Source organism: Chiroxiphia lanceolata, chromosome 3 (assembly GCF_009829145.1).
Source record: "Chiroxiphia lanceolata isolate bChiLan1 chromosome 3, bChiLan1.pri, whole genome shotgun sequence".
Lineage (NCBI taxonomy): Eukaryota > Metazoa > Chordata > Aves > Passeriformes > Pipridae > Chiroxiphia > Chiroxiphia lanceolata.
In genome coordinates, this window is record NC_045639.1 from 49,316,142 (window position 1) to 49,329,016 (window position 12,875).

General features: G+C 37.7%; 1 protein-coding gene across 6 annotated transcripts in view; it reads left to right on the forward strand.

Moving 5' to 3' along the window:
* Window positions 1–12,875, forward strand: part of GRM1 (glutamate metabotropic receptor 1) — a 187,959-nt gene that overhangs the window by 136,845 nt on the left and 38,239 nt on the right. For all 6 annotated transcript variants that reach the window (XM_032683008.1, XM_032683009.1, XM_032683007.1 and 3 more), the window contains exons 5-6: window positions 6,174–6,420; window positions 12,108–12,276. In XM_032683008.1, the coding sequence (XP_032538899.1) occupies window positions 6,174–6,420; window positions 12,108–12,276 (416 nt within the window). The remainder of the gene's footprint in view (window positions 1–6,173; window positions 6,421–12,107; window positions 12,277–12,875) is intronic.

Here is a 12,875-nt window from a genome sequence, read left to right on the forward strand (position 1 = left end):
GCTATATCATTTAGACACCCATAAGTCTATGGGGCAGGATGGGATCCACCCAAGAGTATTGAGGGAGCTGGCAGATGTTTTTGCCAAGTTACTTTCCATCATTTATCAACAGTCCTGTATAATGAGGGTGGTACCAATCAATGGGATGTTGGCAAATGCAAAACCTACTCACAAGAAGGGTCAGAAGGAGGATCTGGGGAACTATATGCCTGTCAGCCTGACCTTGGTGCTGGGAAAGGTTATAGAACCAATAGATCATCCCAAGTGCCATCACATGGCACATTCAGGACAACCAAGGGATCAGGCCCAGCCAGCATGGGTTGGTGAAAGGCAGGTCCTGCTTGACCAACCTGATCTCCTTTTGTAACCAGGTGACAAACCTAATGGATGAAGGAAAGGCTGTGGACATTGTCAACCTGGACTTTGGTAAAGCCTTTGACACTGTTTCCCACAGAATTCTCCTGGAGAAACTGGCTGCTCATAGCTTGGACAGGTGTAGTTCTTGCTGAGTAGAAAATTAACTGCATGGCCAGGCCAAGAGGGCGATGGTGGGTGGAGGTAAATCCAGCTGGCAGCTGGTTACCAGTGGGGTTGCCCAGGACTTAAGTGCTATTGAACATCTTTTTCAATGCTCTGCATGAGGCAATCAAATGCACCCTACGTTCCTTTCCTATTAGGGAAAATTTCTTCATTGAAAGAGCCATCAAACATTGGAACAACCTGCCCAGGGAAGTGGTTGAGTCACCATCACTGGAGGTATTTAAAAGATGTGTCTATATGGCACTTATGATTTAGTGGTGGGCTTAGCAATGTCAGGTTAACGGTTGGATGCAATTCTTTTCCAACCTAAGTGATTCTATGTTTCTAAATAAAATGAAAAAAAAATATGTTTCAAGAAATTGGTGACAAAACAGAAATGTGGAATTGATTACATTTCTTCTCCTATGTATCCAAAGATAAAACCATAATTAAATAGTTAAGCACCTAACTAAATATTCTCTAATCTTTCTAAGCAGCCAAATATCCTAAAATTTTACTAAAATCACTGTGAACTACGTTTGTTCATCACATTTCATGTGTCTTTTAGAATAGTCTTTAGTTCTTACTTTTAGAGTCCTAGATTTAAAAGGACTGGTCAGTTCAATGTGTTGACCTTCTGCCCTGCTCCTTGCAAGGTCCTATGGCACAAATTTGTTATGGTCAAACTTTGTCAGGTCTTTTCTAGCATGGGACACTGTAAGATATTGACTTCCATTGTTTTCCAAGGATACACTGTGACACTAATACCTCTCTACACAAACTTGTACGGAGCCAGATAAAACGTTTTCTCAGAGCCATTGGGGGTTCTTTTGTTTTGTTGAAGTTTTTTAAACCCAATTCTGCTGGAAGGGCCCTACAATGTCCAAATGGCTCCAAATGCTGACAGGCTTGAGGCAGTGACCTCCTCTTTAGGAAACCTTTTCCAGTGTTTGGCCATCCTGTGGTTGAGGCGATGTATGTTGAGACTGAAGGGTAGCATAAGAAACCTGCCCCCAGAATTTGTCCAATGCGTATGAACAATTACTATGAGCCTTGGTACTGCTCTACCAGATCATACTTGCTCTGCTACCTGGAGTTTTTGGGGGAGCCTTCTTTACTCTTTGGCATAGCTTTGTGCCAAGTTGTTACACATGCAACCCAAGTATGCAACCAAAGTATGAGAGATTTCTTTTATTTCATTTACCCAGAAATTTAGCCCCAGTTGTCCTTACAGAATTTTTTTTTGGTATAAATTAGCACTCATATTGAATGTAACTATCGTCGTGTTGTAACTTGGAACAAAGCTAAAATCTCATATGGCCTACCCATGAAGCAAGTCAATCATGGGAAGAACCACTACAAATAAAGAAAGCGGTATATGCAATTTTTAATACCTTCATACCTCTGTCAGGACCATCAGAAAAGAAGATAATTCTCATAACAGATAGACCAAGTTAGTAACTTGGTTTACTAAGTAGACTAAGGCACCAAAATCGATTTTTTATGTGATCTTAAATATTCAGCAGATGACAGTATCAAACCATAAAACTATCTGCCTATTCCAGATGAAACATTATAATTTATAACAATTTTACTCAACAGATTTTAGTTTTTTAATCTAATCAAGACTCATCTATGAACAGACTGTGTTCTTTATCAAATACATGTTTTTGTTCAAAATTTGCCAACTGGCTAGGTATTCATCATATTCCCCAACCAAAATGTTTTTACATTTCTTTCTATTACAAATTCTCTCCTGCCCTAGCCTTTCTGAGGACTGCAAATGAATAATCCATTGTGCTTAGTTTCATATTGAATATTGACTTCTCCTATCTTTATTTTTACGTGAAAGTTAACTCACGTCTTGCCATAATTCTGATAGCATGTGTTTTTTTTTTTTTTTCAGTTGGTCAAGTGAGATTTGCAAAATACTCTCTCTGTTCTCAAGAGCACTGTTTTCTTCACACTGACTTCACAACAAAAGCACTAGACTACATTCATGATTATTTCACATTCAGGTCCTTCTAAGTACTTAGCTGAAGCTAATATTAATTAGCTGTGAGGCACTTTATGGTGAAAGGAAAGACTCACAGTGAGTTTCATGAAAATTTGGGCTGTCCTCCCTTCTTTCCTTCCCCTTGTACATAGGTATCACTTTTAGTGGTATTGGAAGCATTTTTCAGTTGTGTGCAGCCAGAGTGCAGTGTTTGGGGCTTTTTTTAGTTGGTGGTTTGTTTTGTTGTTGTTGTTGTTGGTTTTTTGTGTTATTTTTTCTCTTTCATTTATTAGTGTATGTGTGTATATATGCTCTTCCTTCAAGATTTACTGACAGAAACAAAGACTAAAATTAAAGCTATGATAAGAAAAAAGACCCAGACTATTGAAAAAGTATTAAAATTAAGTTATTAAAGGAAGATTTGCATTACACCCAATACAAAAATAAGTAAGTATGACATTTAGGACACCTGAATTCTTCAAGGTCATGCAAAAAAGTAACGGCCTAATTTGAGCGACTTCAATTAATCCAGTACTCACACAATGTACAATTTTCCTTTGCTTAGTGAAAGCTACGGTCTCTAAAATTAAAAAAAAAAAAAAAAGGATAAAATCTAACAAAATACATTTTTGTTTTTAATGTTAATAAACCTTAGTGTTCAAATTCATCTTTGCAGACAAATGGTATTTGTTTCCAAAGGATGAGAGAGGAAGAAAAAAAATTTTCACGGTTCAGAGTTCTGCTTCGCCCTTTGTTACATTTCAAAGACCCACTGAAGAAAAATACACCTTTATAGAGAAGCCCCATAAAAATACAGTAAAGTTCTTGCATTCATTAAAAAGCTGCCCTATGAAAAATTAATTGAACATTGATGGCCTCTCTTTTGTTTATGGCTGAACGTAACTACATTATTTCATTAGTTTTAAAAACCCACATGTTTCTTACTGTTCATCGTAAATGAATTTTTAGAAGTTCAAATGCATGAGTATATCAATAACTTATAATGAAAATAAAATAAAGTGGATTTTGACTCTAAGAAGTTAAGTTCAGGTAAAGTATGATTTCTCATGCTCAATTTGCTGGAAAATATCTTATTTACCATAGGGATGTTTATATTACTGAGCTGGAGACGATTCATTACTGTAAAATGCTTCACATGCTGCTTTCTACTACAATACAATTATTGTACAGGTGACATTAAGGTATTCACCTGTGCAGTATGGGAATATGTGCTTGAAACCTTAGTGTAAGCTAGATGTTCACTCCTAAATAGTCAAAAGCAAATCTTTCCACCATCAAATATTTATTCTCTTTGGAGGTATGCAAATTATATTGAAATATGAGAAACCAAAGCATGTTTTACTGAGTTAATATGTACTTGAGGGAAATGGCCTCTTTATAAACACTGACAGGTTCTGTTACATTTAGTTTTCTACCTCCAGCAGCCACATGAATGCTTGCCTCGGGAAACGCATATGGATACTGCTGTTATCTCTTGCAAGCATTACTGATGTTCACATTCCCTTTTTTTTTTACCTAATTGAGAAAGTAAGGAAGTATCCAAGATAAACTTTCATGTGTAAAACAGGAGATAGTGAGTGCAGTGCACTATCACTCATTTTGTGATCTCTTCCGCAACTGCCTAGAAGCTTCATAAGAAAGAGAGGACTGCTGCACTTAGCCCAGGTGCTTTCTGCCTCTCATTCCCTTAGGGAAGGAGAACACTTTTGTTTTCTATCTACAAGAAAGCAGAATTAGTGATAAATTCACAGTGCGCTAATCTTGTGGGACTAATCAGCAGATAAAACACACCTAGAGATAGTATATTGAGTCTGTATGTTAACACAGAGGTGCAACAGATGTCTAGGCTATGCCATACATAAGTGAGGGTACATATGCACTGGCATACTCTCTGCTTCTCTGGGTAAATACTTTGTCACCTTGCATATAAGGTCTTTTATTCTTTCTGTGTTTCTGAACGTGGATCTGAATGGTATTAGTTTCATCTGATTTGAATGGGAGCTACGAACCTTCTCCAGCAGAAAAAGTGGTAGATATTTTGCCTCTGGAAAGAATTTCTCTAGCTGCTACTTCCTTGATGGTGCTGGCAGTGAATGTATGGCAGCGAGGAGCACATGAACTCATTCAGTCAGATTATGCTATTTTCATAAGGCTTTTTTAATTCACCATCACAACTATGCTATGTTCAGCTTATCTGGAAAATAGTTACTGAAGCAAGATTTTCTTGTCCAGTTGCAAAGAGACCCAGGGAAAGCAAGTAAGATATCCCTGCATTTGGGATCTCTGCTGTCCTAATGAATTCTCAGTTGACATTCCTGAGTTGTAGAGGAAGCAAGTTGAGAAGGCCTACCAAACCAGAGCCATTTCCAAGGATAAATATAAGGATAGTCCTCATGGTTTCATTTGAAAGATGTATCATACCTACATTAGGGTAAGGAACTATTTTTTTAACTTGAAACTTTCAGTGAACTTGTAGATTTTTACCTCTTTTCTTCATATTAAAAGGACAAATATCTTCTCCAACCTGGATTTGAGAAGTGTCAGTTAACACCTAGGCTCTCACACGTCCTACTTCCCTAATGTAGACAAGGTGCTACTTACACAAAGTAACAGAGACTGGATTGCAAATGCCTGTTAAACATTGAGCATCGTGGGAGGCCTGCACATAAAAGCATCTTGGAGTTTGGAGCATAATGTAATTGAATGACTTAAGGGAAAAGAAACAAAACAAGGAAGTTTCTTACTTCCAGCAGCCTCGGGACCCCTGCAGCACAGGTCTGCAGGGACTTGGTGTTGGTAGTGGCAGTATTCAGCAGCTTGTGAGGGGAAGCAGGAAACAGCCCGGGACCCAGTGGAGTCTGATGCAAAGTGCAGCCACAAACGGCACCTCCTGACAGTGCCAGCCCATCACCAGATCAGAGGCAAAACCTATGTGTGGTGAAAACCTTCACTGCCACACTGTCTCTGATCAGCGGACAGAGGCTCCAATGTCTGCTCAGGGTGCAGTTACATAAAAAAAATCTTTTAGTGTATCAAACTTTGTTTGATTTTCTGTAGCAATCCCAAACTGGCAAATGTACTACTACTTTAACCAAAATTATTATTTCTGATAACTCAAGAAGAGATTCTAATTTACAATGTTTACTTATTAACACTGAAAGGTACATTGCTATCTTGACCCTCAAAACCATGAGATTAAGAAAAAATAATCTTTAAATGTGGCAAAAAGTCAAATTTACAAGGAAACTGCTTTTAAAAATTGCTCCAGCTGGAATGTGTCATTCTCATAGCGGTCTGTTTAACCCTTCTTAGCATAAATAACATTGCAGAATGACAAGGAAAAACTCAAAAAATAACAAATGAAAGATGACAATTTGATTAAACTGGTACTTTCTCATGAAGCCTTTCACTTCCAATGAATTAAAGATTTGGAAGTATGAGAAATGGTTTGATTATTTATTTATTTATTTATTTATTTATTTATTTATTTATTTATTTTAAATCACTGGCTGGCTCCTTATGCTTCTAAAGCTTTTTAAGAGAAATAAGGAATTCTCTTTTTACGTATAATTGCTTTTTCATATTTTCATGTTATTTCACCTTTGTTTATACCAACACTTTTTTCTTATTCTTGTAGGCAATGAGAGCCTAGAAGAAAATTATGTGCAGGACAGTAAAATGGGATTTGTCATCAATGCTATATACGCTATGGCTCATGGACTACAAAATATGCATCATTCCCTTTGTCCTGGACATGTTGGACTCTGTGATGCTATGAAGCCAATTGATGGCAGTAAGCTCTTGGAGTTCCTCCTCAAATCCTCATTCATTGGTGTTTCTGGAGAAGAAGTTTGGTTTGATGAAAAGGGAGATGCACCTGGAAGGTAAAGAGGTTTTGTCTCAACTAATTAAACCAGAGGTTGGGAAGGGGAAATGTTACTGGGTTTGGTGCTAGAGAATTCTTTGGCTGTTTTGCTAAAAAGCATGCTAACATAAAGTTAGGCATAAATGAAGCTGTCTGGATTAGGCTTTCCAATAACCAGGAATAGTACTCGTAACACATGACATATTGATAGCTACATCTTATACTGGGACAGGAACTACAGTTCTAGTGTTTCAGGAGATGACCAACCAGACTTTTGGTCTGTGAGGCACCACTGGGGCTCAGAACCAGGGTTTTAGTATGTACAAAGCCTAATACAAATGACTGGAATTTAGTGAAGCATTTGCTTGCCACAGTTTTGACGGGAGGGCTGTAGAGTACATCCCCTTCCAACCACATCTCTGCCAAAACCTCACCAGAGACTATTTACCTGTGCTTGGTGAGCTCCTGTATGGTCTCCTTACCTTGTTTCACTCTGAATACGGCCAGCTCAGTCCCAGAGTTTAAAGACAGGTCTGAGTAGAGCAGGATGAATAACTGGGGGTTTTTTGACAGAAGTTTATGTGTTTCACTCATTTGAGGTGTGGTCCCAGCTTTGGTAGCTGCTACCATCTAGCCCTCCCTAGCAGACACAGTATGTACCCAAGCAGTGAGTAACACAGCAATTTTGTGGACTTGGATGTCACCCTTGTTTCTGTTATGGGAGAGAGCTGACAGAGATCTTTGCCTTTCATTTAGTTCGGCAGATTCTGTTAAACTGTTTTAACAGATGGATTTTTCAATTTGTTTGTTTTTTATAAATATATTCAATTCAGCTGCTGAAGTAAAAAATCCATTATTAGCCGAAACCTACTCAGGGACTGCTTTATTGAAGTTAGTTTTCCTACTGAGTTATTAAAGTGTTATAAAAGACTCTCTCACTCCATCTTTGGGCTTATTGCATTAATGCATCTGAGTGCCAACACTGCACAAAGGAAACAAACAAGAGTTTCAGTCTGGCACATGCCTTCAAAGAGTATTCGTAAGACATAGTGGTCTTAAAGCAACTCTTGTCTCTATTACTAAGCTTTATTGGGAAAACTGGCCAACTTTTTACCATTTTCTATGTTGCTATATTCATTTCTATGGTTATATTTATTTCTATTGTTATATTTAAACAGTCAATATATTTAAACACTTTGTTACATTTAATTAGTAATAAAAAGCTAGTTAGTTAGTTGGTTTGGTCTTCTTGTTCAGAGTTGTATACTTCAGATTCTTTTTAGTCAAATATACACATCAGGTAGGTCAGATTTTGAAAGTAATGGCAAGCAATTCCCTTACACTCAAGCACATGCTTATTGACACAAATGCATAAATCAAGTCTTTGCACATATAATTTAGATAATACAGAGAAATTGCTGCTTAGGGTAGCTTTAGGCTTTTTACATACCATTTGTGTCCATAAAAACATTACTCCAGCTTTGCATATACTACATTTTCTGTCTGTTAGTTATTTGGTTTGATGTTTAGATGTAATTTTCCAATTTTAGCCCAATTCTTTTTTAGTATTTTGTCACCCAAGAGCATTTCCACAACTCTCATCAGTACCAATCATAGAATTAGATTGAACAGTTCCTGAATTCAGAATATAAAAGGGGATATATCAGGATATTTCTCTGAGTGTACTAGAATGATAGAATTTATTCTATCCATCATTTTGATCTGTAGCAAGGCTCATTTCTCTTGATTCCCTGGACTATTTAGAATTTGATGGGTTATTTTAGGTAGGGTGGGTTTTTGTTGTTTCTCATTTATATTTTCACAGTTGGAGTTAGCAAGTTTTGGAAAGAAAATTCAATTAACCTTTTGGTTATTCATTCTGTAATCTTTGGATCAGTCTGTGGCATTTATGACATGGGCAATATCATATCAGAGAATGGCTATATGTATATGAAATGTGATCTTTACAGTCTGTCAGATCTTTGTATCCCAGCAGTAGTTTAACAGAATTGCATTTAGCTTCAGATTGACTGTAATGTTTCCACAGCTTCACATGGAAGGCTCTTTGTGGATCAGTGAACAGACTACAGCACTGTACCCATACCCAAAAGAGCTTTTGTACCTCAGCAAAATAGAAAGATAAACATTGCACACAACACCTAAATATATCAAAGACAGTCTGCTCTGAAATTTTCTAGTTTTTTTGGCTTTTCACACAAATGTGTAAAAAGTTTCCATGTATCCTGCCATCATATCATGTGAACAAATTAACTTCACAAGCTGAAATAAATTAATATTCCTTCTGAGAAGGCAGCAATCTTCATCATAATTTATTCTCAAAATCTGTGAGATTCTTCGAGCAATTGACTCCCACAAAATTGGAATCATCATGGGTAGAGCAGATAGAGTAGCCTGTAGTCATGTTTGTCTGGCACTCACATAATCTCTTCTTTTGATGCCCTTACCAGCTTCATGAAACCTTAACCATTTGTTTAGATACAACTCTTTTTCTATCTCAGGCTCAATTCATGGTGTCAAGCTTTTATCAAAATGAGATTAGAAAACACAAAGCACTTTTTCAAAGGTACATTTCTTCTGTGAAGAATCTTTTCTTTGAAGATCTTTTATGCAGAAATGTAATGCAGACTTTTATCAGAAGGACACAAATGCAGTCATTTAGCTGACTGCACTGCCTCTGGGAAAAAATGACATGGATGTAAGTCTGGAAACTCAACCGTATGTGTTTGCTATACTGTCATTAAGAGCATGCTGGTAAAATTGCTGCACTTTCTATTTCCATTGGGTAGCTCCCATTTCCTTTCTCTGTAGTAATCTTATCACTCAAATTTCCAGAAATTGTTGGAAAAGGTGCGAAGGATGCCGTAGTCAACACCACATCCTTCTTTGGTCCTATGCAAAGGGCAGTGGCCAGATACATTTCTGCCTCTGGTCTATTCTAGGGTAATTACCTCCTTTTACTTTGTGGCAGGTACTTTGTCCTTACCTCTCTAGGAAAAAAAATTTGCATAAACCTTTCACCATAAAATGCTTTGTGACAATGGGCAGGAAAATTTCCCCTACAATGGACCTCTAATGTGTGGGGAAATGCTGAGGTTCACAAACTAAAAGAAACATTTCACCTAACTAAAATTTTACCTTGACTAGACTTGGACTTAGAACCATGTAAGTTTATCTAGTTCAAAATTTCCAATAGCTGTTCTGGCTTCAGTCATGACAACTCTGCCAACTCCAATGCTTTGAGTAAATTATCAGATGCTTAATTCATCTGATACTTGTATGTAAAGGATTTTTTTTTCCAAATATGCATTGCTTTTTTGGAGTTTGGATTCATGGGTGTTTGTTTTGTCCATTTACATCTCAGCTGGGCATTGCTGTTTTCCATTCTGCCTTCCAGAATAGCAAACATCACTGCCAGTCTAGTATTATGGCTATGGAAAAAGGTAACTTCAGCTATCTCAGATTAACCATCTGTGACCAATATGGTCCTCACTCTCTTAGAGCTTCACAACTCTTGTCAAACCCATTTCTTGTGGGGTAATAATTCTTAGCATGGACACAGACCAAAATTGTTGAAGTTGTACATATGCAAGCAAGGGAATGGAGGGAGGTGTTCCAGCACTGAACTTGCTCTTGCTCAAAGCAGAAATTTTTCATTAGGAAAAAGAAGGAAAGGATAAAGAACTTAAGCAAACCCCAATATACTGAGATATTTGTTAGACCACATTTTTTTCACTTAAAATTCAAGCTGCTTATCAAGGCTATAAACATTGTACAACTTGTCATATGTAAGACTGTGTCAGAGCTTTTAGTCTGCATACTTTATCCTTTGACGGATAACCTACAGAAAAGGGAATAGTATTGCAAGAAAACATAAGAAACTCTTAATTGATATTGCATTAATGCCAATCTGTGCCTTGTAGTATATTTTTTATATATTACAATACAAAATTTCATTAAGGGAATGTGAGATTTTAGTAATCTTTTATTTCCTTTCTTGAATTCATTTCCAACCCAGAGTAAGTAATTTTGTACCAGTCTAATAAAAGGTCTCACTAAAATCCAAGTGGATTTTTCTTGTTAGGAAGAGGCATGTACATTCCTGCTGAGTTTTACTCCTGTTTGCTGAGTCTCCGTTATGAAGTGCCTGACTCTCACTGCTTCTTTCTATACTGATTCTTCACAAGACTGGAAACAGCATTCCTTTTTTTATGTGCTTCCATTGCAAGAACTGGAATATGAGAAGTGATTGTTCCCTAATGAGTTTGAAATTTACCCCTTTCCTAAGCAATGCCTTTATTAGTAGCCAATTGCCAACCGATGGAGCTGCCTCCTGATTGGAGCTCCATTGAACTCAGTGGCAGGAATCCCTTTTCAGATGTGCTTCAGTGGAGCTCTGCAGTGGCACTACCATTATCTGAGCATGCATATTTACAAGACTGAGGTCTGATTACAGCTGTGAATATGCACTTCTTTAGATAGTCTTTAACTAGAGAGACCCCAAAGACTCGGTTAAGAAAAAAAGAGATCCAGAGAGTAATTTAGTACTTCGTTCCTCTGTGAAGTGCAGAGAGAATTGAAATTTTGGATGTTTGAACCTCAGAATCAAAAAGAAAGAAGCAGAGATCTCTCTTCACTCACAACTGAGCATCCCAGTTTTATTTATTGCTCATACTTTGCCTACCTTACCTTTCATTCCTTAAGCACATACAGGTTAGCAACACTCATTATAAGCAAAGGATTTTTTTTCCCCAGAGATTGAGACAATCCAGTAGAGAAAAACAAAGCAATAGATCTCAGGCTTGTAAAATGGAAGATGCTTTATTGTTTTCAGCTCCAATGCTGATTTCTGGTTCTTAGTCATCTTTCTCTTGTCCGTTTTTAAAAAAAGTCCCCTCGCTTCTTAAGAGACCAGGTTGTAGGTTCAGCCTCTTTTGTGGTTCTTCCTCTCTGTGCACACTCCAATATTCATTCTTCCTTTCTTGGTTATTTCCTACTAAGAAACAAACCACATTCTGTGAGTAAAAGAAGGAACAGAATAATTAGTGTTACGGGACGTGCACACATCAGGTCCAACACATTGAAGACAATGATGGAGGCTGGATGTTTATTGTAGGAATTTCTTATGTTTTCCTTACCTTAGCCTGGGGAAGTGCTCTTCTGCTTACTTAGGGTGTGGAAATAAACTTTTTGACTGAGCTGCTAACTTTTCCTGACAGTATCACTGGGTTGGGTAATATAAAGAGTTGAACTAGTGCTTGCAGTTAACTTATGGCAAACCAGTTCAGTCAGAGCACTTCTACTTGCGAGCTCCCAACCTCTATGTAGGCACGAAGTAAATGTTAAAGACGTATTGAAAAATGGTATGCAAACACACCATCCAGACATAGTCTACACGTGCATTTTTAGCAGAGTTTGTTGTCTCTGATGTGCAGTTCTTTCTGGACCCACAACTTTTTACCCACAGTTTCATGCAAGCAAGGCAGGCAATCAGAAATCTTGTGGCAATCAGAGCTGCCATTTCCCATGATTCTGCTGCAAATTCTACAGGATTTGGTGTTCCTTTGAAACTCAAGTCCGTGGTGTTAAGGGATAACATGAATATTTAGAAGCAGAGGGAGAAGGGACAGTAAATTTTTGTCCTTTTTTTGGAGGACAGTGACTCACTTTCTCTTTTTTCCCTTGCAGGTATGACATCATGAACCTGCAGTACATAGAGCCCAATCGCTATGACTACGTCCTCATTGGGACCTGGCATGAGGGTGTGCTCAACATCGACGACTATAGGATTCAGATGAATAAGAGCGGAATGGTCAGATCAGTGTGCAGCGAGCCTTGCTTGAAGGGCCAGATTAAGGTGTGCCTCAGACACTTACTTTCTGCTGTAGAAATGTGAATATCCAGTTTGTGTTTTTCCCTAAACACAAGCAAGCTTCTTTTTAAGCCAAGGGATGGGACCTCCTTTTCTTAAGGAAAGCCAAAATTGTAGAAAGACTCCTAGATTAATATCTTTCTTTAATGATCCCATATACAGGCCCGTGTTTTCTAAAATTACCCTTTGTAGGGATGCAGAATCTTCTAGTGTGACAGGATTTGAATTTCACCTTATGTGAGAAAGAACATAATTTTCACTTAGTCATTGCCTACAACATTCAGTGGCTGTGATTCACTTGGGGGCTGATCCTGAAAATATCGTGACCCATGGGAATCCACTATTTTGTTCCAGCAATAACACCTGCAAGGAAAAGTCAAAAAAAAAAAAAAAAGAAGCCTATTTGTATCTGGTGTTCACAACAGGAGGTATGGAAACACAAATGAAATCACTCTATGTTTACCAAACAGTAGCACTCGCATCAGGCTACAAATAATTTGCCACCTGTCATGTCTGGATGACATAAAGACATGTTCCACCACTATCAAGATGGTATGGATGTAGTAAGTTTAAAATGGCAAGAA